The sequence below is a fragment of the Corvus cornix genome, chromosome 1 (genome assembly GCF_000738735.6).
Source record: "Corvus cornix cornix isolate S_Up_H32 chromosome 1, ASM73873v5, whole genome shotgun sequence".
Taxonomy (NCBI): Eukaryota; Metazoa; Chordata; class Aves; order Passeriformes; family Corvidae; genus Corvus; species Corvus cornix.
The window spans coordinates 21,912,160-21,938,280 of record NC_046332.1 but is presented as its reverse complement, the minus strand read 5'-3'; the positions used below and the strand labels follow the sequence as shown (position 1 = coordinate 21,938,280).

The 26,121-nt window shown below is 53.0% G+C and overlaps 1 protein-coding gene across 1 annotated transcript; it reads right to left on the bottom strand.

Moving 5' to 3' along the window:
- Positions 1–910: 910 nt before the first annotated feature.
- On the bottom strand, positions 911–25,676 carry GPR156 (G protein-coupled receptor 156). The gene is given in 12 exon segments (XM_039563213.1): positions 911–2,100; positions 2,103–3,012; positions 3,562–3,720; positions 5,915–6,151; positions 8,889–8,984; positions 9,428–9,553; positions 10,553–10,663; positions 11,546–11,681; positions 14,005–14,141; positions 16,772–16,916; positions 17,028–17,172; positions 25,629–25,676. Coding segments are annotated over 10 exon segments (2,289 nt in total). The 5' UTR covers positions 16,877–16,916; positions 17,028–17,172; positions 25,629–25,676; the 3' UTR covers positions 911–1,828.
- Between the last annotated feature and the right edge of the window lie 445 nt (positions 25,677–26,121).

The following is a 26,121-nucleotide window of genomic DNA, read 5'->3' as shown; positions in this document are numbered from 1 at the left end:
CAAACAAACCCTAGGTTCAAAGTCCTCCGGAGGGTTTTTCTGCATTTCGTGGATTTAAAGTTAATTCTTACATCAGCCGCTTCCAGGTGGGTTCATGGTTGATCATTTCCTTTGACTGTGCTGCAGTATTTCCCAGCCCCAGAGCAAAGTGTTATTCTAAACACGTTTGGGGGTGGGGAGAAGTGGGTTTGACCCTTATTTAATAGGGTCTCTAGAGAGTGCCTGTCCCCCGCCTTGTCCCAGCGTGGCGATGCCGTGGGATGTACTCGGTGGTTGCCGGCACGCCCGGCGTGGCAGCAGCAGCACCTGCTGCGAGCGCTGCGGAACTGCAGGCGGCTGGCAGGCGATGGGCACAGCGATCCCGCGTCCCACTGCAGCGAGCCCCCGGCCTCCCGGGTTTGCCCCGCACAGGTAGGGAACCCTCCCAGTCAGTGCGTTTCACCCAGGCCAGAGCTCAGATCGCTGTAAAACTGAAAGAAAACGGTTTCTATCAGCAAAAAGTGACACACACACACACAAAATTACACTCTGTCTGGAGTGTTTCCATTTTAAAAGCAAGCAGGGGCTGTGGGAATATTGTTCCTCGTAAGATTACTGAGGTTGGTGATTTGCCCTACATGCAAGCTTGGAAAACTGCAGAGGCAACAGGGAGAAAAAAGGTGACGCCAGTGAAGGGAGAGAGAAGTGAGGGATTTCACCATCATAAAGGGTAACAGAGAGGGCAGTGCTAACATGCTTTGTTCATAACCAGGTCTGGGATTCCTCTGACACCTGCCCTTTTAATCAAGCCTTTCTCCAGAAGGTTTGTATTGCACTGGACATCAGTGCAAGGTCTCAGCATCCTGAATTCCTGTGGAGGCAACGATAAGCTCAAATGCCATGATAAATATCCCCAAAAAGGCACACACACTGGATTTACTGTTCTTGGTATTTCTAAGATAAAAAATAAACAGAGCATATTAATTTAAACAAACCTTATTCCAGACTACATCATCCATACAAAGACATACAGAAGGGCACAAGACCCAGAAATCAAAGTAAAAAAAGAAACCCTTTTCAGATCCTTCTTTACAATGGCTAGCTTGTCTTTCCCCTCAGCTCTGACCTGAGTCCCACCTACAACCATGCACCTGAACTACACAAAATGCGAAGACACCTCCACGGATATCACCTTTGGACTCCATTTTCTTATTCAGATGCTACAAAAAACCCACCAAAACCCAAAAGTTTGCTTTGCCTGGGAGCAGCATACCCCAGGTGAGTGGCAGCCTACATCCGCTTCTGGCATCCATTGCCCATCCCCAGCTGGGGGTGATGCCAGTGGGACACTCTGCATGGGCAGCCTCGGGGGAAGGAGTCCTCAGTCGGTGTGTATGGAGTGGTGTGCAAGAAGCAATGGTTGTTTCTGAGGCAGGATACTGCTTCCTGCCAGTGCCAGTCACCCAAGTCTTACAGGGAAAGCTCTCTGAGGAGATGAAGTTTGGGCTCTCACAGACCCCCCAGCCCTGGGCTCTCCACTGCTAGCACCAGGATGGACAGAAGTGCTGGCTATCTGTGGGACACAGGCAGCTGCCCAGAGTAGCCAGGACAAAGCCACCACCACCTCCCTGAGTGCTGCCAACCCCCTCTCAGCCAAACTCAGCCTGCAGTCACGGCTGACCAGGCTGGGGCTGACACTGCAAACCAGAACGAGGCAAGGTTTATTCCTGATCCCCACATTCCAGAACAAGGCACATTCCTCAGAGGGATGTGTGGCTTTAGCATTGCTGAAAAAACACGCAGTGTTGGGGTGGGAGGGCACTTGCTTTTGGTGCAGGGGTGCTCCCAGTCACACGAAGGTGGGTTTCAGATCGTCTTTGAAATTCACCACAGGCTGGGGCCCGCCACGGTGCTCTGTCTGCTGATCCTCACAGTCACTGGGCTCTGTGTCCGTGTCCGTGCTGCTGCTGTCCAGGGAGCCGTGTGGGCTCTGGAAGCAAACCTCGCAGCAGGGTCGGTGGCAGCCATGAAACATCTCCTCAGAGCTGCTGCTGCTGCTGGAGTCGGAGTCTGGGTAATAGTACAGTGAGCGCAGCGAGGGCTCAGCGGGTCCCCTCGGGTGCCCTGCCACCGCCGCTGCTCCTGCGGGATGCACGATGAAGCACCCTGGGACTCTGGCCACCCCAGCCACCCCTCTGGCTGAAGGCAGGCCTCCCTTGGCATGGCTGGAGGGGATGGTGCTGGGGGGTGAAGGGGCCCTCTGCCAGCCATCTCCCCTCCCATTCCCAGGGAGTTATGTGCTGACTCTCCATGGCCCCAACTGCCCACCTCCTTCACCCTGCAGCTGGCACGAGGGGATATATGTCCAGGGAAGCGTGTGGAGGCAGGAGGCAACGGGATCCTCCAACGATGCCTTGCCAGGTAGGGGCTGAGGGGTGTGTGGATGCCTGGGTAGCCCTCCTGGCCCACCCGTGTTTCTCCCTGTTTGCCTGAGGTGCCCCGGTTGCCAAGTGGGGGTCCTGCAGATAAGGCTGGGCTGTAGTTTTTGCCATCCAGGCTTAACTCTCGCAAGATTTCCCACAGCTTCTCACTGTTTACATAGCTGACTTTGGGGGACGACTCCCAGGCTACACCAGCTGAGTTGTCCCGGCCTGGCAGCTGCTCCGGAGGCTGCCCCTGCACTGCAGGTGTCCCACACTCCTGGACATCTTTCATGCCACGTTCAATGCTGTCCCCTGTATTAAAAAGCAGCACCTGAGAGCAAACAGGCTCCTGGGTTGCATGTTTCTGGAGGGCCTGAGCATTGCTGCCAAGTGGTGATGTACCCAGCAAGCAGGGGGGCTGCCACCCATCCCTCTCTGGATCCAGGGTGCAGCAGTCCCCCGGTGCATCCCCAGGCTGCCCTGAGCTCCAGGTGCAGGGAGCTGCTGGCAGCGCACGGGGGTCGCAGCCGCTCTCTGCAGACATCAGCCTCATCAGCTTCTCCTTGGCGCTGCTCACTTGCTCCTGCAGGCTTTCGATCACGGCATTTTTCTGTGTCAAACAAACAAGCCTGTCAAGTGTGGGGTGGGCAGGGGGGACAAAACCGCTGCCAATTTAGAAGCAGGCACTGCCAGAAAACAACTCACCCCTTTCTGCATGGCAAGAGCCACACCAGCAGCATGTGTGACCTCAGCCTCCCCTGCAGCCCCCCAGATGTGGGTGTGGGAAGGGACTCACTGGGCAGGCAGCTCTACAGGCTGGGGTGGTTCTGCCTGTGCAGTGCAGGTGAGGGAGCAGGAGGCTGGGGCCTTTTCTGAAACAGAGCGTCTCCCCTGTAAATTAACCATGTTTGACAAGGCTGTGGGAACCGGGCTCTCTTGCACTCCTCCCTGCATAATTTTTTCAAGCCCTCCAGATAATGCCTAAATTTTGGTGCTTTGGAGTGTGACAAAACAAAGCAGTTCTTCCCCTCAGGAAGGAAGGGGCTGGTGAGGACAGTGTGGACAGGGGTATAAAGAAGGGCTTCCCACCCTGCAAAGCCTTCAGCCCACAAAAGGGAAGGGGAGAAGCTGGAGGAGGGGGGCTGGCAGAGCCCTGTACCTCGGTGAGCAGCCGCTTCATGGAGTTTTTCTCCCCTATGAGCTGGTAGAGCTGCTCCTCGCTGTACACCGAGCGGCAGCTCCTGCTTGGGCTGGTGAAATATTTTGCCATGTGGCTCGTGGTTTGGCTTTCTTCTTCAAAAGCTTTCCACTGCTTGAGCTGGGGAGTAGAAGAGGGTGTTATCCACAGAGCCCCAGCCGATACAGCGGGAGGCAGCACAGCTCAAGCGCGAAGGAGACAAAGGGATGGAGAGGGGGAGACAAAGGCAGGGTGTGACGGGGAGCAGAGACAGGCAGCAAGAGATGGCTGGGCGAGGGGCTGCAGTGTCACTTGGAGCCTCCCACCCATCTGAGCCCTACCCTGTTCCTAGCTCCAGCTTTTAATGCAGAGAGGGTCAGTGCCTGGCTGCACTGAGACTGCTGAGCACACTGTAAAAGCCCCCTCCCTCTTCTCCCCACTCCCTGACTCCATGACAGACAAAGACAGTGTCACGCATGCCCCCTTATCCCCGAATCACTGGTGACAAGCTGAAAAGGAGCAATGTTTAGTATCTGTTTTTTCATCTAGTATTTCCCTGGAAGACTTGTGCAGCCCAGCTCCAGCTGTTTATTGATCTCAGATGAGCCACTGAAAAGCAAGCCCATTAGGAAAAACAAGGTAATGAATTAAAAGATCCAAGTTAAATAAAATGTTCAAGGGCCTCAAGCTCCCACAGAAAAATGGTACAGGCAGAGTGCAAGTACAGCTCATCAGCTTCTCCACCCTCAGTACAGGAGACCTGGAGCTTGGCACAGCATCACTAGCAGGCTTGGTGCTCACCAGAGGGGATTTGGATCCTTGCTCCCAAAGGCTGCTCATCTAAGGGGTTGGGGCTCTGCAGTTACACTGTCTCAATTGAGGCAGGAGGGGACCTCTGGAATTCATCCCAACTGCCCTGCTCAAGCAGTGTCAGATAGAGCAGTCTGCTCACAACCGTGTCTAACTGGGCCTTGAGTATCTCCAAGGATGGAGACTCCACAACCTCTCTGGGCATTCTGCTCCAGTGCTTTACAACTTTCACAGAAAAAACTCCAGCCTTTTCCTTATGTTTAAATAGAATTTCCTGTGTTTCAGTTTGTGCCCATTGTCCCCTGTCCTGTCAGTGGATACCACTGAGAAGAGCCTCGCTCCCCTTCCCTATTCCACCCCCATCGATATTTATATACATTGCTGAGATCCCCTGAGCCCTCCCTTGCACAGATGTGCTCCTTCATCAGCTTCACCTCTTCCTCCCTTTCTCTCCTCATGTCCTTGAGCCCAAACATCCCTCCAAACATTCAACTGAGTAAATAACTGTTTCCTCTCCCTCTAACAATGGGAGCATTATTCCCACTAACGTGGTGGCCAGGCACACCAGGCTGCTCCTGGAGGACACAGGAAGCAGAAGTGCCTCACCTCACCACAAAAGGCTTCCTTTAAACACCTCCGCCTCTTCCTCCTCCTCGCTTGTGGCAAAACCCAGCTTCCTTCTCCAAAAGTGCAGAGGAGGACAGCCTCCCCTGGGGACCACCAGCAGCAAAGAAGTCTCCTCTGAGAGTGGCTGGGCCATCTGGATGGCCTGTGCCCAGCTCCATCCCTGCCAGGGGCAGAAGCTCATGGTGGGAGTGTGCATGTGAGGTTTGAGGACAACTGCACCAAGGACAGATCCCACCACCCGCATGGAGCAGGAGGAGGGGGCCAGTGGCTGCCTCGCCTCATGTGTGCTGTCTGCATGACTGTCACCTGTGGCACGTTCCTGCAGGAGGGTTTCTGAGCAGCAGTGCTGCACTCCTTGGAGACTTTCCAGGACATAAAAGCAACAAGGGACAAGAAAGCTGGAGATGGATTTTTTACAAGGACACAGTGCTAGGACAAGGGAGAATGGCTTTAAACTGAAAGAGGGTAGGTTTAGATTAGATATAAGGAAGAAATTCTTCACTATGAGAGTGGTGAGACACTGGAACAGGCTTGCCCAGGGAAGTTGTGGATGGCTCAGTCCCTGGAAATATTTATGGTCAGGCTGGATGGCACTTCAAGCAACCTGGTCTAGTAGAAGCTTCCCTGCCCACAGCAGGGCTGTTGGAACTAGACGATCTTTAGGTCCCTTCCAATACAAACAATTCTGTGATTCTTTGAGACTCATGAAACTTGCTTGGGGAAGCAGAACCACCGGGGTGGGGTGGGGTGGGGCTTGGAGAATGAGCTGTACAGGTGAGTCCAAACATTTGGGGGAAAAAGCAGGAAAGAGAGTGCATTGACCCACACAGCTGATGTTGCTAAACTCCGAAAAGGTGCCCATTTCCAGCCAAGTGACAGGACAGAGGTGGCAGCATACCTGTGGGACAAAGATGAAGCAGTTGATTGTGGTCGTACACACAAAGATGCCTCCGGAAGTAAAACCAAACAACAAATTATGCCAAGTACGGAAGAAACGGTGAACTAAGCAGATGGTGCCAGCAGCCAGGAAAACAAGGTTGACCCCAACGATGAGTGTCAAGGACTGGTTGACTGGTGAGGAGCTGACGTTGTCGGTCAGACCGGCCAAGTAGGTCCCATATAGCAGGAGGATACTCTGGAAGCAGAAAAAAGAGGTTTCCAGAGAGTGGAAAATTACAGCCTGATGGTGTCAACCCCCACCTCACACCAAGCCTGGTGAGCTCAGATACACTCAGCACAATCCTAATTAATGCTCTTTGATCTATAATGCAGACCTGGAGTGCGCGGTGGTGACGCCGCGGCAAACGCCTGGCAAGCTGCTGCAGGCCAGGAGAGGGGCTGGGGACACAGGGCAGGAGGGAAGGTGCTGGTGGGCACGGGGGGGTCCCAACCAACAGGCATGAAGAGCCAAGAGTCAGCTCAGCAGGTGCTGCCACAGAGCAGGGCACGTCTGGGAGAAATTGTGAAAACCACCCCTTGGGCAGCCTGGAGCAGGAGAAGCAAAGGCAGACAGGAGGCAGAGGTCTCTGCAGGGCTGCTGCAGTGGGTGCCATCAAGGAGCAACACACACCTCTGAAGGAGCAGGAAGGATATGAAGGATATCCAGAAGAAATTCAAAGAAGACAGCAAGGAGAAATGGAGGTTTAGACTGGAGGGAAGAGGATGTACTTGGTGCCTCTTTAAATAGCAATAATCCAGGAAACTACCAGGTGCAATTCTTCTCCCTTCCCTTTGCTGTTTCCTGACTCCAGCAGCAGGGAAAGGCACTACAGAAGTGCTCTGTACACAGAGGCTCTCCCTCCCCCCAAGCAGACCAGTTGTTTCAGAGCAGGCTGTCTCACCACCCTGCTCCTCAAGGGTCTCATGCATGCATTTTTCCAGTGTGCTCAGGATAAAACTGCCCAGCAGGATGAGCCTCTCCTTCCCTAGGTGACACAGGAAACACCAAGTATTTTTTGTCTGCCTCCATAGTGCAGAGCATGGTCTGCCTTCAGGATCATTTGGAAACACCATCTAACAAAGTCCCATCTCCTCCAAGGACCTGGAATACAGGGAATACGACCTACATTATTCCTGTGCTACCCAGTAAGTGTCGGCCTTTTATTAAGAGTCATTGTTATTTGGCCATCAAGAACTGCTTTGTGACATGAGATGCAGATGTTTTTTCAACCCTTCTGAACTCCTCTGTGCTGTGGCTGCTTGATGACTGTGATGGCCACTGCCAGGGCTAAGGTCTGGAGGGACACAGGCAAGAGAGGTTCATGTCCAGATTTCTGGTGAGACTCCCAACTTCAGAGCAGCATGAATTCTCAAGGTGGGGTTTTAAGAGTGAAACCTGCCTTGCTGTGAACCAGGCTGGTGCCTGACCCTGCTTTGTAGAATCTGCACTGGACCATAACCTTGTCCACCACAGGGCACCTCCAAACAGCCCAAAGGCAAGCCAACCCCTAATCCCTGAGCAGGAAAAAACCAGCACCAAAGTCCCATTTAAATTCATACAGTCTATCTGGGACACAGACAACATAAACTAGGACTCTCAGTAAGCACAGGAATAAGTGGTTTGTTTGTTTGTTTTGAACTTGAGCAGAGGACTTTGCTCCTAATTCCAGGCATGTCCTTGGCAAGTCATTTCTGTTCATTGCTCTGTGCCAGTAAAACCAGGATAATACACTGTCTTCCCAAAGGGCTGAGCACATAAATGCCGTGGATGCTAAGACGTGCTATGTACGCAGAGAGATAAAGCCTCCTCTCACATTAGTGTAAATCCAGACTAACTCCAGAGAAACCACCAAGGAAGTACTCTGTGACCCCCCGTAAGTAGGAAGGAACAGGGCCAGATTCAATGCAACACTAAAAAAGATTACCTGGAACTGATAATGGGGATGTTTTACTTCCAAAAGGATTTTGTAAGGGCTGCAGGCAAAGACATTACCTGTCTAAACCCTAACACAAACTGCAGACAAAATCAGAGGTGGAGACACAGCACTAAAAGCCCAGGTAATGCCTACATTCCCTAACACCAAAGGACTTTTAAGGACAGTCTAGATTCATGTCTTTGAAATTAAATGTAGAGGAGAGGACTTGGCTGTGTTGTGAGGTCCCTTCTGCTCTTTTTCCTATGATTCTGGGTAGATGGTCAGTATTACATTACAGTGAATCACAAAGGAAGTGCCTGTGCTGCACGCAGAGATGAAGCCATTCCCAAAAAAAGGCTGTGATCTCACAAGCTTCATCAACATCAGCTTTCTGAAATGTGTCCAGCCTCTGCCATACCAGAGACACATGAGACCACAGAAAATTACAGCCATAATTATACCTACATAGTTACATCAGTATAACTAACACTGCTGGAATAAGAGTGGCCGTGTGCAGAGATTCACCAGTGAAAGTGCACCTCAGAGGTGTAATTAAGCTGATAAGCATCCTGTAAAGGTGGGGACCAAACACTTGTCATCAGCACCTCTTTGGTTTGAAGTCACAGGACTCAGAGGCTGAGCCACCTGGTGCGCCTTTGCAGTGGTCATTCACTGGAGTCTTTAGGGAAGGAGTGTGACACAAAAACAGCAAGATGTGGGTTTCAAGGAGTGAGATGGATGAAGCTCAGGGGGTTGCCAGGAGAGAACTAGAGAGAATGTATGTGCACAGTGTACATAAAGGAGGCAGGCAAAAAGCAGCTAGCAGGGCTTTCACCCTTCCCAAGACGGGAAGGACTGGAAATGGGGGGGCTTACGAGATGAACAGGAGTAGCTGGGATCTGCAGTAGGCATGTAGCTTGGGCAGGCAGTGAAATGACAAGTGCTGCTAAACAGTTTAGGCTGAAAGACAGGGAGGAAGTGAGATACAATGCAAGAGTCAGTCAAGAGGCTACATACCTTAAACCCTAAAATGAGAACGAGCCAAAGATCGGAATAGAGCGATGCGCAGGACTGCACCCGGCTCACGGAGCACGTCATGCTTTTCTCTGTCGCCTACAAGGCAAGGGAAAGGCAGAAGTGAAGGCTGCAGCCTGGCACAGACTGACGGGAAGATGCATTTAAGCTGGTCTCCTCTGTAAATTTCTGAAAGGAGAGGTCAAGGCTGGTGCTAGAGGGGCAGAGGGTTCAAGCAAAAAGATTTTGGCCTTCTGCTGCCAGCAGGGCTGGTTAAACATTTCTCTAAAGCATCTGCAGATGCCTTGGAGCTCTCCTGTGTCATGCAGGTGATCTGCACAGACCTGGAAATTTTGCAGTGGACCCTCACCTCTGTAATAGACCAGACATAAACCAAATTCAGAGTGCCCAGAAGGTTTTCTGCCTAGTTTTCCTTTCTGTTGTTTTTCAAAGACCACCTCCAAATGCCTGGCCACCCACCAGCTTTGTCCGCAGAGTTCAGGACGCAGCAAACCCTGCACCGCCCCTCCTCAGCCTTTTACCCGCAGTGAGACGCTGAGGCTTCGGAAGCACTGCACTGGGTCAGAGAACACCCATGTCAAGAGCAAGACAGCGTCTGCCAGCACCAACGCTGCCACCATTGCCAGCAACTGCAGGTCTTTGATAATCTGCAAACACACAAGAAAGTAAAGGTTACTGTGGGGAACAAATGGACACCAATTACCTCCATCCCTTTGGGTCCCTTCCTATTGTTTCTTTCAAGTGACATGTCCATCCTACTACTTCCCCCAGAGAGGTGCCCAGCACCTACATTTGAGTTGGCCACAGGATCTCTGTGTTCAACTCCCAAATTCTTGGAGACCTAATCAGGCTTGGGGCCAGATATAAACCCTGCCTGATGGTGTGGGTAGCAGGTAAATGCTATGACAGAAAACAGTTTTTCCAAAACAAGGCTATCATCCCTTATGCCCACATCACCAGAAGAGACAAAAAGGGTGGAGAAAAAAACCTGGTAGGATTATCATTTTGCAAGTTAAACACAGATCCCAGCGTGGAACAGGAGTCCTTGCTGGTACCCAGTTCTGCTGCAAACCCTCTTGTCCCATCTTTCACCTGAGACCTTTTCACTGCTGGAAAGTGACCACTGAAAGTTGTAAGTGCACTGTTACGTGCTCGAATTTCCCATTTCCCTCCCAGCTGCTGAATCCCCTTCCTTAAGTGCTGCAGAGGAGTACCCAGCGCTCCCTTCCTGCCTTCAAGAGGAGATCAAATGCATCTGGGGACGGCCCTACATCAGATGCTTTTGAGGACACCTGGTTTATTTTCATCCCATAAAAACAATCAGCCCAGACCTGAACACAAACACTGGTGTGTAGCGTAATGAAGGCATGTGGCCAATGTAAAATGAGAACACTGCTCAGTGATGGGGCTGGGACTCACTGGGGAACCCACTTGCCTGTAGAGTGGAAAAGCTCCTGCCTCATTGTGCAGGAATAAATGAGGGGCCCATGCCCAGACAGGTGTGAAACTAGAGCTGTCATTGTGGTATCCGTCCCTGTCGTGGGCCAGTTTTATCTGTATCCCACACTGGTTTGGGACTTGCTGGTGTTTGCCCTCCTTGGAAAGTTTGCCATTGTCCCTTCCCGCCCCGGGTGCTGCGTACTCACCACCCGCTTGTCCGGCACCCTCTGGGTGAACACCTTGTAGAGCCGCCAGCTTTTCCCCAGGACAGGACCAAACACCAGGGAGGTCCCCACGCACAGCAGGCAGAGCCTCACCTGCCAGGGGTGAGAGCAGGGGGGCTGAAAGGGGCTGGCAGGGACACCTCCCACCCTCCCACCCTGGGGATGCAATGAGGATGGGTGGGGACATGTCTACAGTCTTCTGACTTGTGGAGGGTGGTATCAGATATCAGGAAGCTGACCACAGGGTGAAATAAATTCAAAGGCACGGATTTTTCTTGTAGGCATGCCTGCTGCCTAACTTTTCCTCCCCATCCCTAGAGACTCTCACTGGAGGAGCAGGCAGGGAGAGACAGACAGCTAGTGAGCAGCAGGGGCACAGAAGGTCCCAGCACCAATAAATCCCTTGCTGGCACCTCTGTTAATTACCCTCAGCCCACCGGCTGAGCAGGATGCAGGGTGTGCTCTGTCCCATGTCCCACTCCCCCACATGGGTGCACACCCACTCAGTCTGGCAGGGTGGCTGCCTCAGGTCAGAACATGGGGGTTCATCACACAGGTGAGTGTTTTGATGAAGATTTGCTCTGCAGCCAAAAAACTCACCCACAGCCTCAAAGCACCTGTGCTGTGTCGGGCAGTGGTGGCTGTGTGGGGGATCTCATCTCCCTTTGGGCTCCCCTCTCCCTGCTGCACTTTTACAAGCCCAGCAGCCTGCCTGCCTGCGGGACCTCTCCCCGGGGACCTGCCTCGAATCCCTTCCTCGGTGCAGATGTGGTTTGCAGAACAGCGAAGGCCATTCAGACGGAAAGCGTCTGGTTGCCTTTTGCATATGCGAAAGCCACAGCCCAGCTGAGCAGCGAGGTGGTGACAGGCTGGGCTGGGACGGAGCCTGTACAGGTGACACTGGCTGGGAGAGAGCACGTACAAACAGGCCTGGACACGCGTCAAGGTGCCCATCCCAGCAAAACCCCCGCTCACCTGAATAAGCTTTTCCATTGAGTCTCCAGACGGCAGGCTCTGCTCTGGAATCCCAAAGAGGTAAGCACTTGTGTAAGTCAGGCCACTGCCCAGCAGGGTCACAATGTTGAGATTGGGGCTGGACATCTTCACAATCCTCCAGGAAACAAAGCAGGGAAGATGCTGACAGTTACTGAGTGTTATGACCTGGCAGCACAGGGGCGAGGTCCCCTTACAGGGATAATGTTGGTCATAAGGGATGCTGACACACTGTCCACCCCCAGCCTGAGCTGTTCACCACTGCTCCAAAAGTTCAGCCATTGCTCCGTGGCCCCATCCTCTCCCCTTTCTTGCTGGAGTGCTTCACAATCCTTAAAGTATTCATTTAGCCCTATGGCAACACTTCTGCTGCAGAGGGGCAGAAGTGGAAAACCACACCAATGAAGCCCAGGGTGATTGTCCCCAGCAGTAAGCTTTGGGTGCAAGAACTATGTATGTCCCCAGGAACAGGCCGTTCCCACTGCTCCTTCCTCTGAGGAGATACCTCCACACTCAGCACAGTCTCAACTTCAGGAAGCTGCCAGCAACGTTCAGGTTACAGTGTCCCCTCTGTAATTTCACCCCATCACTCATAATCCTGTAACTGTATTCAGGGAGGGGAGAATCAACCCACTGATCTCTCATGACCTGTCACCTTTTCCCAGCAAGCCCACTGAGTGAAAGCTGTACCTCCTGCCATCCCCCCCAATAGCTCTGCCCCTTCCATCTGCTGCCAGGTCATTACTTTTCTCTCTCCTTGAGCTCCTTCCTGGCTTGCTGTCTTGCAGTCTCTAAGCCTGGGGTTCAACCTGTCTCTTCCCCTCCCTGCCTTCCTCACCACGTCTCAGCCCTTGGAGAAAGGTATTCACCAGCTCATGGTCTCAGCTGCAGCTGAGAAAGGTCTCCTCTGCCCTCCCAGATTCAGGAGGCAGACCAGTATTTATTTACTGCAGAGCAAATAAATAACGCACACTCAGTACAGCCCATTCTGAGAACATCAGCTCAGGTGGCCACTGAACTCAACACCAGTCAGTAAATGAGGTGCTTCAGACTGGGATGCAGGTCATGCACTGCAGCAGGCACAGGGCTCTCAACACAAACCCTTATGGGCAGGACTCTCCCGACTGCACAGTGGCTGTCAGGAGCATTAAATTCCTTTAAGCAACCAGAGAACTCAAACAACATCAGTCCAGGCTGCACTCGGATGTATGCCTCTGTGCAAAACAATGGCACATGGAGAGCAAAGGTAAAGCCTGGCAGAGGGATGTATCCCTGGGGCAGGAAGCAGTTGAGATACCAAGGGACCAATGAAGCTGAGGAGAAGGTGGCAAAGAGGCAGCCGAGACCCAGAATTGCTGAGGAAGGCCCAGCACTGGCTGAGACAGATTGAGCTATGAGGAATTGCTGAACCTTCTGCTGGATTTATGCTGCCTTCAGGGGAGCAAGACTTTTTATCTACTTTGTGCAGACTGATCAGCACCAAAAAAAGTTTGTACTTCACCAGCTTCTCTCACCAATGGAGATCATGTTCCCCACCAATATGAGCAACCACCAAGATCAAAAAGGGTTATCAAGGGGAGCAAGACTTTTTATCTACTTTGTGCAGACTGATCAGCACCAAAAAAAGTTTGTACTTCACCAGCTTCTCTCACCAATGGAGATCATGTTCCCCACCAATATGAGCAACCACCAAGATCAAAAAGGGTTATCAATATCTTCAAAGTATGAGTGGCCCAACAGCAGAAGGACATGGTGCACTGTGGGGAGTATGATGACTTTGCTATGGAGCTGTGCTGCTCAGAGCGATGCTCTCAAGCATGTGGAACAGCAAAGGAAATGAGCTCTCTTTTTGCCCACTCCTGTTGATGGTTTTATGGAGTAGCACTTCCAGGATGAGACCATGCATCACTGTCTGTGTCACACCAGAGGGCACCCATAGAGTCAGAGAATCATTAAGGTTGGAAAAGACCTCCAAGACCATCATGTGCAACCTTTGACCAAACACCACCATGGGAACCAAACCACAGCACTAAGTGCCACATCCTGTTTTGAACACTTCCAGAGATGGCTACTCCACCACTTCCCTGGGCAGCCTGTTCCAGTGCTTGACAACACTTTCAGTGAAAAAATTATTCCTGGTGTCCAACCTGAACCTCCCCTGATGCATTTCCTGAAGCTATTTCCTCTCATCCTGTCTACAGCTCCCTGCCTTGGGGAGGAAAGGAGCAGTCCAAACAGGACTGTCTCCACCAGTGATCAAAACTTTGTGTGATGGAGAAAGCTGCAACACCCCTGGCATTACCCTTGTTTGCCCCGTGCTGCTCCTTCAGGCTTGTACCCTCCTGATCCTTAGCTGGTCATCAGCTCAGAGCCTGCTCCTGAAGGAGCCTGACTCTGCTACTCCAGCTCAGCGGAATCTCCCAGAAGAGGGATGCCCTTACCTGTTTTTCCTGAAGCGAATTGTGAAGATGAGAAAGAAGAGTGCTAGCAGGACTCCTCCAGTCAGGAATGTCCACACAACTCCCAGGAGACCAGCAGAGAAGGATGGGGAGCTCTTCACACTGCGGTCAAAAGATGTCTGCGGGAGGCAAGAGGGATAAGGGAGAAAAGGACATTGCTGGGGCTCTCAACAAAGAAGGTCCCTACTCCAGCATGATCACTCCCATAGTTATCCTGCTCAGCTGGAAACCACAGCTCCTGGTAAGAAGACACTCCAGCACCAGACCAAGTCCTGCAGGTAGGGCCACTGAGATGTGTGTGGCCAGGACATGTGCTCTGTCCCTTGCTGAGTGCTCAGGAGGACACAGCAGTCCAGGACCCTCTTCTTATGGCCGACTAGCCAAATCCACAATGACGCTGTACAAGCGATTCATAAACCTCAGGCAGCCCTGGCTCTGGGACACAGGAACATGGGCAATGGTTCCCCACTGTCTTGTGGAAAGAAACCTTTGGAGAAAGGTTTTTTTCTCCCTTGGTCCCCCAGTTGGCATCATGCTTCTTTAGATGCTTCTTGGCTCCCACCCTTACCCCTCCCTGCAGCAGACAAGTGACCAGCTGGCGGACGTGACTGGGAGCCAGCAGCAGAGCTGCCAGTCGGGGCAGGAGCACAGCAAAGGGAGTGTGACAGCGTTTTTCAGAGGCAGTGACACACCGAGCTGGGCTCCACCCATCTCCCAGCTGGAAACTAACTTGGTCCCAGGCACACATCAGCTGAGAACCGGCTTTTGAGGGACACTCCCAAAGTGGGTATGATGGAGGCACCTCTCTCCTTGCACACAAGCCACCTTATGGGTTTAAATCTCCATTTAAAAATATTCTCTGCTATCTCCTTATTAACATAAAACGGATAAAACGATCCTATGTGAAACAAGAAACCTACTTCCACTGCTGATCTAAAATGCTCCAGCGTTTTTAACAGGGTGTGCATGTGTGGGTTACTGACTTTTTTTTTTTCCTTAAAAAAAGCATCACTTTTATTAAAGTGCTGGCACATCCCCTTTAAGGGGGAGGGAGGAGAATGGGGTTTGAGCTGGGATCACACACCTCCTCACTAACTTCTCTGGTGCTGAGTCCTTTCTCAGGTATTTCTGTATCCAATTTCTATTGCAGAAAACTACTTTTCCTGACAGTTGACACGGCCCCAAACTTCCAATTTTTACTTCAAGGTCTGAGCTGTTTCTGCTTCCAACCTTGCTAGAAATAAATCTTCAGGCAGAAGAAAGGCATTTGTTTAGAGTCAATGCCTCATCTCCCTCTTCCCCAGCCAGGCTTCATCTCCTCTGGGCGAACAAGAACAATGCACAGATTGGAGAATTAAAGCCAACATGTAATTCTTGAAACAAAAGCGTGTCACTGCCACACGAGCACGGCTGATCCACAGGCTCCTGGCGGCTCACGTGCTGGTGCCAGGACACAGGGCAACTGGGAAAGGCAACCCCCTGCCTGGGAGAGACATCCAGCTGAGAGCTGCTGCTGCTGGGATACAGCTGCATGCACATCTCAGCCTCGCTTTGCAGCAGCATGGAAGGATCCCTGGGGGATACTCATCTGCCTCCTGCAAACTGCTTCCCACCTCCTCTTCCCTCTTGCTATTCCCTGGGGACTCTTTTGCTTCTCTGGGAAATGAAGAGTACACCAGATGGTGGAGATGGTCAGTCAGGTCAGTCCCCCACTTACACCAGGACTCTCTGTAGAAACCCCATCGTTCAGCACAGATCAGGCCCACCCTCCCCCTGACTGGAGCTGACAGGGCTGGTACAAGGCTGTAATGCCATTCTATTTCTGTGTCCTGCCTGCGCGGGCCCAAGGGTAACACCTGGTTTTTGCCAGTGAGGTGAGCAGGGCAAACTCAGCGTTCTGGGGCTTCTGCACTTCTCTCCCAGATGCATCCACCAACAAAAGCTTTTCACCTCTGGCTGCTGTCAAAAGTGTTACTGCACCCTATTCCCAGCAACCACCCAGGGATCAGAAACACCCCTATGATCTCCACTTTTCCTTTCCCACACACCCTCCCACCTGACTGCTGTTTCCTTGGATGTTGATGCTACTTGAAGTTGATGGAGCGCTTTGCTGGCTGCTGAGCAGAGTAAATCCTGGTCCTGGCAGGGGGAATATTAATTGTAAGCCAGCTGCCAGAGCCAGAGGAGCCAAGCAGCTTACAGTCTTTTAATTAAAGGCCCATGGTCATGCAGGACGTGATGGAGAGCAGAGTGGGCCAAGCCTTGCTGCTCCATCCAGCAGCCTCACGTGGTGCCAGCTGCAACTGAGTGCATCCCAGTGTCATTTCTACTGGCTTACTAGTGGAGGGGGGGAGGTCCCATTTATTATAGATGATGACTTTTAATTAAATCCTGCTCTCTTCATATTTGAAAAGCACTTTGAAGTTAAAGGGGACAGGAAAGGTCATGGGCAGATGGAGCGATCTCAGGTCAATCCTAAGCAGCTGGCCGACACATGGGAGGGCTGCTTGACATGACTTGGTTGTTGTGGATGCTGTCTCACCTTCTGGATAACTGCTGGGTGTCACCTAGACTGGGCTTTTCTTGGAGGCCAACCAGGAGGTGACAGTGTGCTGCCTTCAGCAGGACTGGGATTACTTGGCAGCTGCAACCCCCTCTTCATCCCTCCCCCAAATCTACTTCTGCAGAGCAAACCTCAAGCCCCAGAGTGCTCCCCTGCATCCATACATCCTGCTGCATCCATACATACCACTGTCACAGTGCAGAGCTCCTGCAGCGCCCGCTGCTGCTGCTCCTGGCTGCCAAAATGGGAGCTGCCATCACAGAGCTCAGAGCAGTTGAATCCCAGCTCCATAGCACATCCTCAGCCGTCATCCAGCCGCACCTTTGCCCTGCTGGAAGGATGAGAGTTGGCTTTCTCCAGGGGGAAGAAACTTTTGGTACACCCCATATCCCCCCCGTCAGTGGGCGCAGGGAAGGGTCCAGCAGCCCGGGGCTGAGCTTACCAAAACTGATGTGATGCACATCCAGGGTCAGGACAGGGAGCGACCCCTCCCAATGTCCCTCGGGGTGTCCTCTGCAGCAGGAGACTCAACTCGGGACCTGGGCTCCCATGGAGCACGGTGGCATCCCCAGCACTGCTACGCCACCCTGCAAAACAACCCGTGTGGAGGGTCACAGTGGTCCCAGCCCCTGTATTCCAGCTGGGAGCTGAAATGAGGTGCTGTGCTGGTCCAAGAAAGAGCATGGCACCCTGAACCCGCTGCAGCTTTCCTTTGCCAATGCATTTTCCTGTGCTGGAGCAATTTCAGGGTCATTTTGCAAGTACCCTCCTTGCACTGGCAGCAACTGCTGGTTTCATGGAACGTCCCCTTCTTCCAGCAAAGGACCAGCGAGTGAAGACAACAACAAACAGCAACAAGTGTTGCCATCGCTTAACAGGACCTACACCCAGGCCTGGGTGAGCTGAGGGGAAGGTGCTTGAGCCCAGTGTTTTGGCTGACTTGGCCCGAGGTGCAGCCTGGCTACCTGAAGAGCTGGCTGTTTATTAAGGACATTTAGAAGCCTGACACCTCCGTGCTCCCCCTCCCTCCCAGTGCTCCGGCTGCCAGGTATTGTCCCCGCCTGCTCCTGCTCCCTTTGCACCACCTTTCCTCTGCTCCCCCTTTCATTTCTCTTTTTGGTGTGGATTTTAATAGGCCTCATTACCATTTTAGACATGAGGTCATACTTATCCTCAAGCATCCTTACTCAATTACCATTGTCACCAGGTTTAATTAGCTTCCAGCACACGACCATAAGCAAGTCTCCCATCGTCGTTAGCAGCTGAGGAAGTGCAACAGCTCGCTCCCTATTTGCTCCTAACAACAGGTGGGAGGGAAAAATTATCCCTATCATGCTCCTCGGGGCTGCTCCCTGGTGGAGCATCCCCTGCACCTGGCTGGTGCTCCATCCTTCCCTGTCGCTGCTCCTGACAATTTGATGCCCTCACCTTACAAGTCCTTTCTTTGGAAAAACTCCTGTCATTATGTGAGCAAAGAAAGAGTAAATTAAAAAGAAGCACGGTCACCAGGACCTGGTCTGAAACTCGATGTTTGTCACAGGGCGTAATCGGGATTCAAATGCCAGAAGAGCTACAGGTGGTGTTCTCAGCTCGAGTGTAGACTGATTTTTCAGCTTTAGAGAAATTGCTTACAAGTCCCAGCCCAAGGACATCAAGGTCAGTGGGCTACTTGTCCAAAATTAGCAGACCCACCTCTGAAGCAATAACCCCAGCTCTCCTGCTGGCAGAAGCCTTCATGTACTGTGGGTCCGGGCACCGTCCTGCCCCTGCCAGAACTTTTCTCAGAGTGAGATCAGCTCACTGTGTCCTGCAACCACAGTATCACACATCAGCCAGACTGAAGATTTTACACACACGGTGTGTAAAGAGGTGTTTTTCAAGAGTGCTGAAGCCACCCAGGCCCATCAAGTCTCCCTCCCTCCAGCTTGTAGCAAACTGTGGTGGTGTTTCCCCCCTCCAGCAGGATCATCTTCTGGGGGTTTTCATGCCCTCAATAGCTCAGGGTGAGTGATGGGAAAAGAGGCATGGCTGCAGGAGATATCCAGCTGCTGCAGTGAATGCCAGGATTGCTACAATGCTGGAAGCGCAGTGGAGAGTAGGAGATAGGCTCCAGCTGAAGAGTTCAAAGAGACCAATGGACAATGTGGAGGGGCTGGAGGGGGAGAGGGGATGGAGGTAGGAGAGGGGCACTGAACCTTAGATGCTGAGAAGACCTGAAAGTGAGCACTGCCCAGCCTCCATGGGGCTCAGCTCCTCCCCATGCCCCCAGGTGGGTTTAAAGACAAAAACCCTTATAATTCCTTGTAACCTTCTGCCATGTCAGAGGGGGAACACACCTGGCAGGTGCACCACTACCAAGGCTGGCATGAGGCCAGCAGGCACAGCCTTCCCATGGCTCACAAATGGAGATGTCACCACAAGGAGCATCAGCTCAGCCCTCATCCACCCAAGAGGCTACCCCTCGGAGGAAGGCAGAAGGTGGGTCTCCCCAACCCCCACCCTGGCATTCTGCAAACGGCTCCCACACAATGTTGATAACAAGCCACAGCCAATTAGCATTCATTAGTATGCAACAAAGCAAGCACCAGTGCAGTTGTCGCTGAAAGGCAACAGGCATTTCCAGCCCAGCTCCTGCCTCTTGTGAGAGCTGGCAGGAATGCTTCTCTATGGCCTAGGGAGGATCCAGGGGGGATCAGCACTTTGGTGGGGGTCACTGACCCTCAGGGTGAGTTGGGCAATGGTTGTGGGGACAGACAACAACAGGTAACACCCCAATCCTTAAAATGTGAGGGTCTGTTGAGAGCAGAGACTTGTGGGGTTTGGTTTTTCGGGGTTTTTTTAAGACCGAAATGCCAACCACTTCCAGTGGATCACTTCCAGAGCAGAATCACAGAACGGCTTGGATTGGAAGGAACCTGACACCTCTGCTTGCCTTGCTCTCCCCTTGCTGCCCTCAGTCTCTATGGCCTTGCACCTTCTGGCTGCCTGGGACATGGTGGAGAGTATTTGGCCACAGAGGCCAAATACATCCATCAGCTTGCACGTGGACATGATCCAAAAAGCCACATGTTGATAGGAAACAAGTGACTAGACCACATGAAAAATATTAGCACCATCATCTTCTAAGATAAAAGGGAAGCACTGACTGCTAAAACCAGTATTTGGATAAAAGCAATTTGTGGCCACCTCAATGGTTGATCTCCAGGCCTGGAAAACCTGTTTCTTTAGATCTGTCAAGACCCAGGAATACTTACCCTAAAACCATTTAGGTTGGAAAAGAGCTCTAAGATCATCGAGTCCAACAATTAACCCAGCACTTGCAACCCCTCCACTAAATCATGTCCTTAAGCACCACATCTACACGTTTGTTGAACACTTCCAGGGATAGATACAGAATCATAGAATACTAAGGTTGGAAAACACCTCCAAGATCACTGAGTCCAATATCTAACAGTGCTGAGAAACTGTAGACTAACTGATAAATAGCCCTCTAAATAGATGCAGTTGACATCATCTAAATGCATCTTGATTCTCTCAAAGTTTCTTCTTCCCTTCAAAACCTTTCTTTTGAAAAAACCAGGAAAAAACCCTTTAAAGAAGCTGAAAAATTGGCACAGCATGTATAGACACAGAGCGGGCAGAATGAACTTTTCACCCCAACAGGTTCATTTTGATGTAGTGTTGAAAGACAGGCTTCTTCCCAAAGGTGACAGCACTACTTGGGGAATCAAAAGTGGAAAACTGAAGATGTCAAATCACAGACAGCAGAACAGCTGCATTCAGAAATGTGCCAGTCTTCATGAGCTCTGCAATCCTGTCCGGTCATACCAGCCCAGACAGAGAAATGGTACATGTACCCGTCTGCAAGGAGCACATCTGGAGAAACATCTGCTAAGAACTTTTGGGAAAGTGGCTGTGTGGCCAGAGGCAGAGGAGAACAGCTGGGGAGAAGGAGCAATCTGCAAAGGGCAGAGACATTGCTGCTGTTTCAGGAAAGGAGCAGGAGACCTCGGCTCAGCCACGATGGGCTGTGCTGCTACTGCCACTCCTGGTGGGAGGTGGAGGTCTGCTGGTGAGGAGCAGGCTCGGCTGACAGGACACGGGGCTGCACACTGACAGCGGAAAATCATCCGGATAACTGTTCTGGCAACGTGAACACCACGGGATGGGGTTGTGCAATTCAGAAATCTGGCACTTCCGAGACAGGCTCCTGCTTTTTCCTTCTGCTCTTCTTGTCCAACAAGATCCCTTCTTGTTTGGCCTGAGAAACCTGCAATATTGCCATCCCCAAGGTGATCAAAAAAAGTCACAGACTTACTGCAATACCCCCCGCGATGAAGCTACTTAAAAACTGTGAGTTAAAACACACAGCATATCTGAAGATTATTTTAAATTTATATTTAAAACTTCAGCACCTACATTCTCATGCTTTCCCCTGCAAACACAAAAGGAAAAAGAAAGAAAACAAAGAAACCCTACCTATCACATCATCCTAAAACCTGGGTTACAAAGGCTCAATCCCCAGGAACACTGGGGAGCTACAAAATTGTCACCCTTCTTCTCAGGGACTGTCCTGTGCTTGTGCTTCATTCTGGTCTTGTCCCTGGGATTTCCAGAACCACTTCCAGGCCCCTCAGATATCTTCATACCTCACAGATAGACAGAAAGCTCAGTGCACAGGCACATGATGGAGTACATCACAGAGCCCAAATGGGCTCATCTTCCCACCCAGGCAGTGTCCCTGCCTATGCTCCCACTCGGTGATTCCCATCCAGGGTATGGAGGACTACCACCAGGAGCTGCAGGACCTGCTGCACACAAAGGAGGGAGATGCAGGACAAGGTGCCTCTGTCTCTGGATGCATGGGGAGCTCACCGTGTGACTCTCAAACCTGAAATTTTGTGTTGACTGAAGCTAAGTGTGATTTTCAAGCCTCCTACCATTTTGGAAAGCATGTCCCAAGACCACATAGGAAATAACTTCTGAATGTTGATCTCGCTGCACATCTGTCCGCTGTAGCTGCCTCAGCTTGGGAGGATGGCATGAGGCTGGCACATTTAGCTCTGCCTCTAGACTTTTTAACTTTATAAATGCAGGTTAAATACCCACATGGCTTTTTTCAGTTCTGTAGTTTACATTTTGAATGAAGGAAACCTCCATTAAAAAAAAATCATTGGTTTTTTTGATCCACCACACAGTCCTGCGAGGAGCTGACTCACACTTCTCCAACTAAGGAGGTGATAAGGCTTTTAACTCTCTAACCATAATTGCTGTGCAATGATAGGCATGTGAGAAACAGAGACAGACTAGATTGGAGATGCTCAAAGGAAGGGAAATTAGGTGGGAATACCAAGAGGCATAGGGAGCAGGCTGCAGATGAGGCCAATTTGACCAGAGCTGATGGGGAGCTAAACCAAATCCCTGGAGCTGCCCAGGAGCGACTTTGTGCCACTCAGAGACCTGAGCCCTCCCTCGTGTCCAGCTGTAGCAGCTGCTGAGCAGCACATGGATGAAATGAGCATAAACCTCCTTCTACCTCCCCGAAGTGGCTGGAAGTCCAGGGGTTGGGACCCTACCATCCTTCATGCTGGTGGAAGCTCACCTTCCTGCAGTCAGTGAGCGAGGCAGTGGGATCTCTGCTGCAAGACAGCAGCCTCACCACTTGGGGCCAAGGAGGGCACAGCTGCCTTCCGCAGAAACAGGCAGGGGACACGCCCCAAGCACCGCTCTGAGAAGGAGCCGTGCTGCTCTCCCATGCCCTCCCCGTGCCCAAGCCTCTGCCTGCAGCTGGGTGCTGGGGTGCTGCATGGACAGTAAGGACATGCAGAGGCTTTTCACCACTTTGGGGAAAATCCTGGGTTTTCATTGCTCCATAACAACTTAATCAGTCATTTCATTTATTAGTGGGAGACCACACCTGTAAGGTGTTTTTCTGCCTCTATGGACAACCTCCCTGTTCGTTCCCAAGCGCTGGGTAAGGAAGGTCTCCATTCCAAGGGCTGGCCATGTGGCAGATGACCTGAAAGTGAGGTGGCAGGGGCTGCCTCTCCAGAAACACATGGCCAATTTCATGCTGAACTGCACCTTCACCACAAAGAGGCAGAAGTGGCCAGGGCTGGCTGCAGGGCCAAACTGTATGGCCACCGTGCCCCGTGCCCACAGAAACCCAGCTCCTGCCTGCCACACTGCCAGACACAGCCAAAGAGAAGAAAGGCTGGAGGCGTGCAAAAATCCCCCTGCATCTGCTTCACAATTGCCCTGGTAGTTGCTGCAGGCAAACCGTGAGCCCCTCTGTCTGCGGGGCTGGTCAATCCTGAATCCCTGCCCCAGGGAGGCTGGCACCTTGTCACAGGACAAGGATGCTGCAGGACGCCACTGTGGCTGTGTGACACTCACACTTTTCCACCAGGACGCTGTTCAAGGTGCTGTGACTGGTGCAGCATTACCAGCTCTCAGAGCTCTGTGCCCATTCCCGGTGCCTCTGCTGCCTTTATACCTGCTCCCATCCATCCACATGCATGACCTGCTTCAGGAAGCTGCCTTTTCCCAGGCCATTTCCCAGGCTGCTACTTTCTCCTTTGGGCATGTGCCCCAATATGCTGCTCTGAAGCACAGCTCAGCCCCAAGCACTGCTGCTGGAGGCTCCAACATCCCTTCTTCCATCAGCTCCCTCTGCCTTCCAGGTGTTTGCACCAGCCTAATGAGCAGGAACATGCTAAACAGCCTTACCGGAAGGTGTAGCCTGCAATTTTTTTCTGTCTTAACTGTACCATCTTTAGAGAGCCATCATGAATAAGAGGTAAAAAAGCCTGATGATTTAGTACTTTGATTTACAAGGGAGATCTACCTTGTGGTTGAGGTGTGTATGACTTAATTAAAAGCAGAAGCTCACCTCCACTGAAGCTGTTTGCTGCCGAGCTATCAAATGCAGAGGAAGAGGCCTCAGAAGGAATATTTCCATAAAGTTATGTTTCACATTAAGCATATGCCTTCAAGAGCTCTCCATTTCCAAAGCTGGCAGAAAGCTACAGCTGCTCCTCCATGCAATCAGACACCATCCCCTCGCAGCACCAGCACACCTGTGCTTTCACACACAGGGCTAGGATGGCCGGGCTGCAAAGCCACACAGCCCCAAGCATGGGGACAGCTTCTAGCCCTAACAAGGTCAGCATGTTTTTTCTCTATTTAACTTTTTTCCTTTTAAATTTGGCAGGATTTTGGAAATCAAGTGACACATTTAGTCCTTAAAGAGGCAGGAAAACAGAGCACTGCAGCTCTTTCACCTTACCCCTGATGACCAAGCAGCAGGGAATATTTTCCCCTAGGAGACAGATTTGACTTAAGGCTCTGAAAGCCAGAGATGTCCACAGCTTCTCTGGCTTCCCTCCCAGGTACCACAGGCTGCCAAACTGCACCCAGTGGTGCCCTGCTCAGGCTTCTCATCTCTTTGCTGGGCAAAACAAGCCCCCCACCAAGGGGCAAGGCCACATCAAGGTTAACACGAGGTCTGCCAGCCCGGCTCCCTGCAGACAGCGGTGAGGCTTGCGCAGGGGTGGAGAGGGGCAGTTCCAAAACTGGAGGCACAACCAAACCTGTGTGGAAAGTGCTACTTGTGAACTGTGTCAGCACAGGGTCGGCAATGAGAGTGGCACATCCAGTGCCCGGCAGCAGGTGGGTGAGGCGATGCAGCAGCTGCGCCAAGGACGCATTAGAAATGCCAGCTGCAACTCAACACTGGCAGCTCCTGGTTACCCGGGATCTGGTTCCCTTGGCCTCCTCCCTGCCCCTCTCAGCATGCAGAGCACCTGTGGGGCAGCGGAAAATCCAGCTCTGGGTCCATGAGCCACCCCTCCCTGAGAGGTGACCAAGCCCCTGGGAATTGTGTCATGCTCAACTCTGGCAGCCAAGGAGAAGCAAACAAGCTGGGTCCTGGAGCGTTTCCTGGGGGGCTCTCATGCCTGTGAACCCAGGCCACACGGGTCCCTCTCTCTCCCTCTACACCCAGCAGGTTGCTGCACCGTGGAGCTGGTTGCAACTTTTCTTCTCCCCAGTTTGAACTCCGAAAAGCACACGGCTCGCCCAGGTAACAGCAGTTTGGTTAGAAAAAACTGACCTAGAGCTGCAGCTTCATTCACATCTTTGCATCCTGCAAGGCAGCCCTTTCCCATCGCGAGGTGCCGGCAGGCTCCCGCTCCCACAGGCGCCTTCCCGGGGCTGCTTGGAGCCTTCAGGACGGTACTTTCTGGAGAGCTACAAAACACCGGCCCAAGCCCGCCCCGTTTCCAGTTCAGGGGCGCACTCCGGGCACAGCCAAGCAGCGAAGGGCGAACGAGGCGCGCTGCATCCCCCTAAAGCGCGCCCAGCCCACGGCTCCGTGCCGCAGGCGGGAGCACTCGGGGCTGCCAGCCCATCCCGCGGCCTCGCTGCGCTGGGGTCTCGCCGGCGGCACCCCGCAGGCTGTGCGGAAAGGGGCACGGGGAGCAAAACCACCAAAGCGAAGAGCGCCAGGGCAGGAAAGCAACTCGGGAGGTAGCCCGGGCGCCCTCGTCTCAGCCATCCCGCTCACAGCCCCAGCCACGGCTGCCGGCCCCTCTCTCCCCACACCGCGCCCGGCGGAGCCCCCGACCCACCTGCGGGGACGGCACCCGTGCGCGGGGTGCCAGCCTGCGGAAACCTGCGGGAGCCCGGCGGGAGCAGCCCCGCAGCCGCCGCGGGACGCGGAGCTCGGCGCCGGCGGCCGCCCCGCAGCGCCCCGGCTCGGCCCGGCCCGGCCCGGCGGAGGCGGGCGGCGGGAGGGGCCCGGCGGCCGCGCTCCTCCCGCCGGGGCGGTGGCGCCGGCCCCGCTCCCGTCTGACCCGGGACAAAACTTCTCGGCAGCGGGGAAAAAGCCCGCGGGCCGGGGCTGTCCCGGCAGGGCTGGACCCCGTTTTACGCCGGCGCCTCCTCCGGGCAACAGCAGCATCGACCCCTCCCCAGAACGCCCCCGGTGCCGGAGCCGGGAGAGCGGGACCCCCGCCACAGCCCCCCGGCGGCCCCGGCTGACCTGGCCCCGCCGCCGCTGCCCGCTAGCCCCGCGCTCCCGCGGCTGAGCCCATCGCCGGTCCCTATCCCGCTGCTGCCGGCGGGATGCCCGGCTGGGAACGGGCCGCCTCTCTTGGGTGCTCCTGGCAGCTGAGGCAGCACAAAACCCCACGTCTGTGGCCAAACCGGCCCGAGAAGGTGAGTAAACGCGAGGGCGGCCAACCTCGTGCTCCGTGACCTGCTTGTGCCGCCCCATGGCTAGTGGTAGCCAGCGTGACTACTGCAATAGGTATGTTTGTGTGAGCAGCGCTCGGTGTCATGTGGACAGACCCACTACCCGTCTCAGCATCCCCGTGCTGACCGTTTCCCTGTCTTGCCTCCCACGGTCCTGATGCTCGCATCAACTTCGTTCTCTCTCCCCTCAAGACATCCACTTCATTTTACTGGAATTTCCCCCCAATTCCAAAAGCCAAAAGCTCTGCTCCAGCACTGTAATTTCTCTCCCAGCCTGCAGC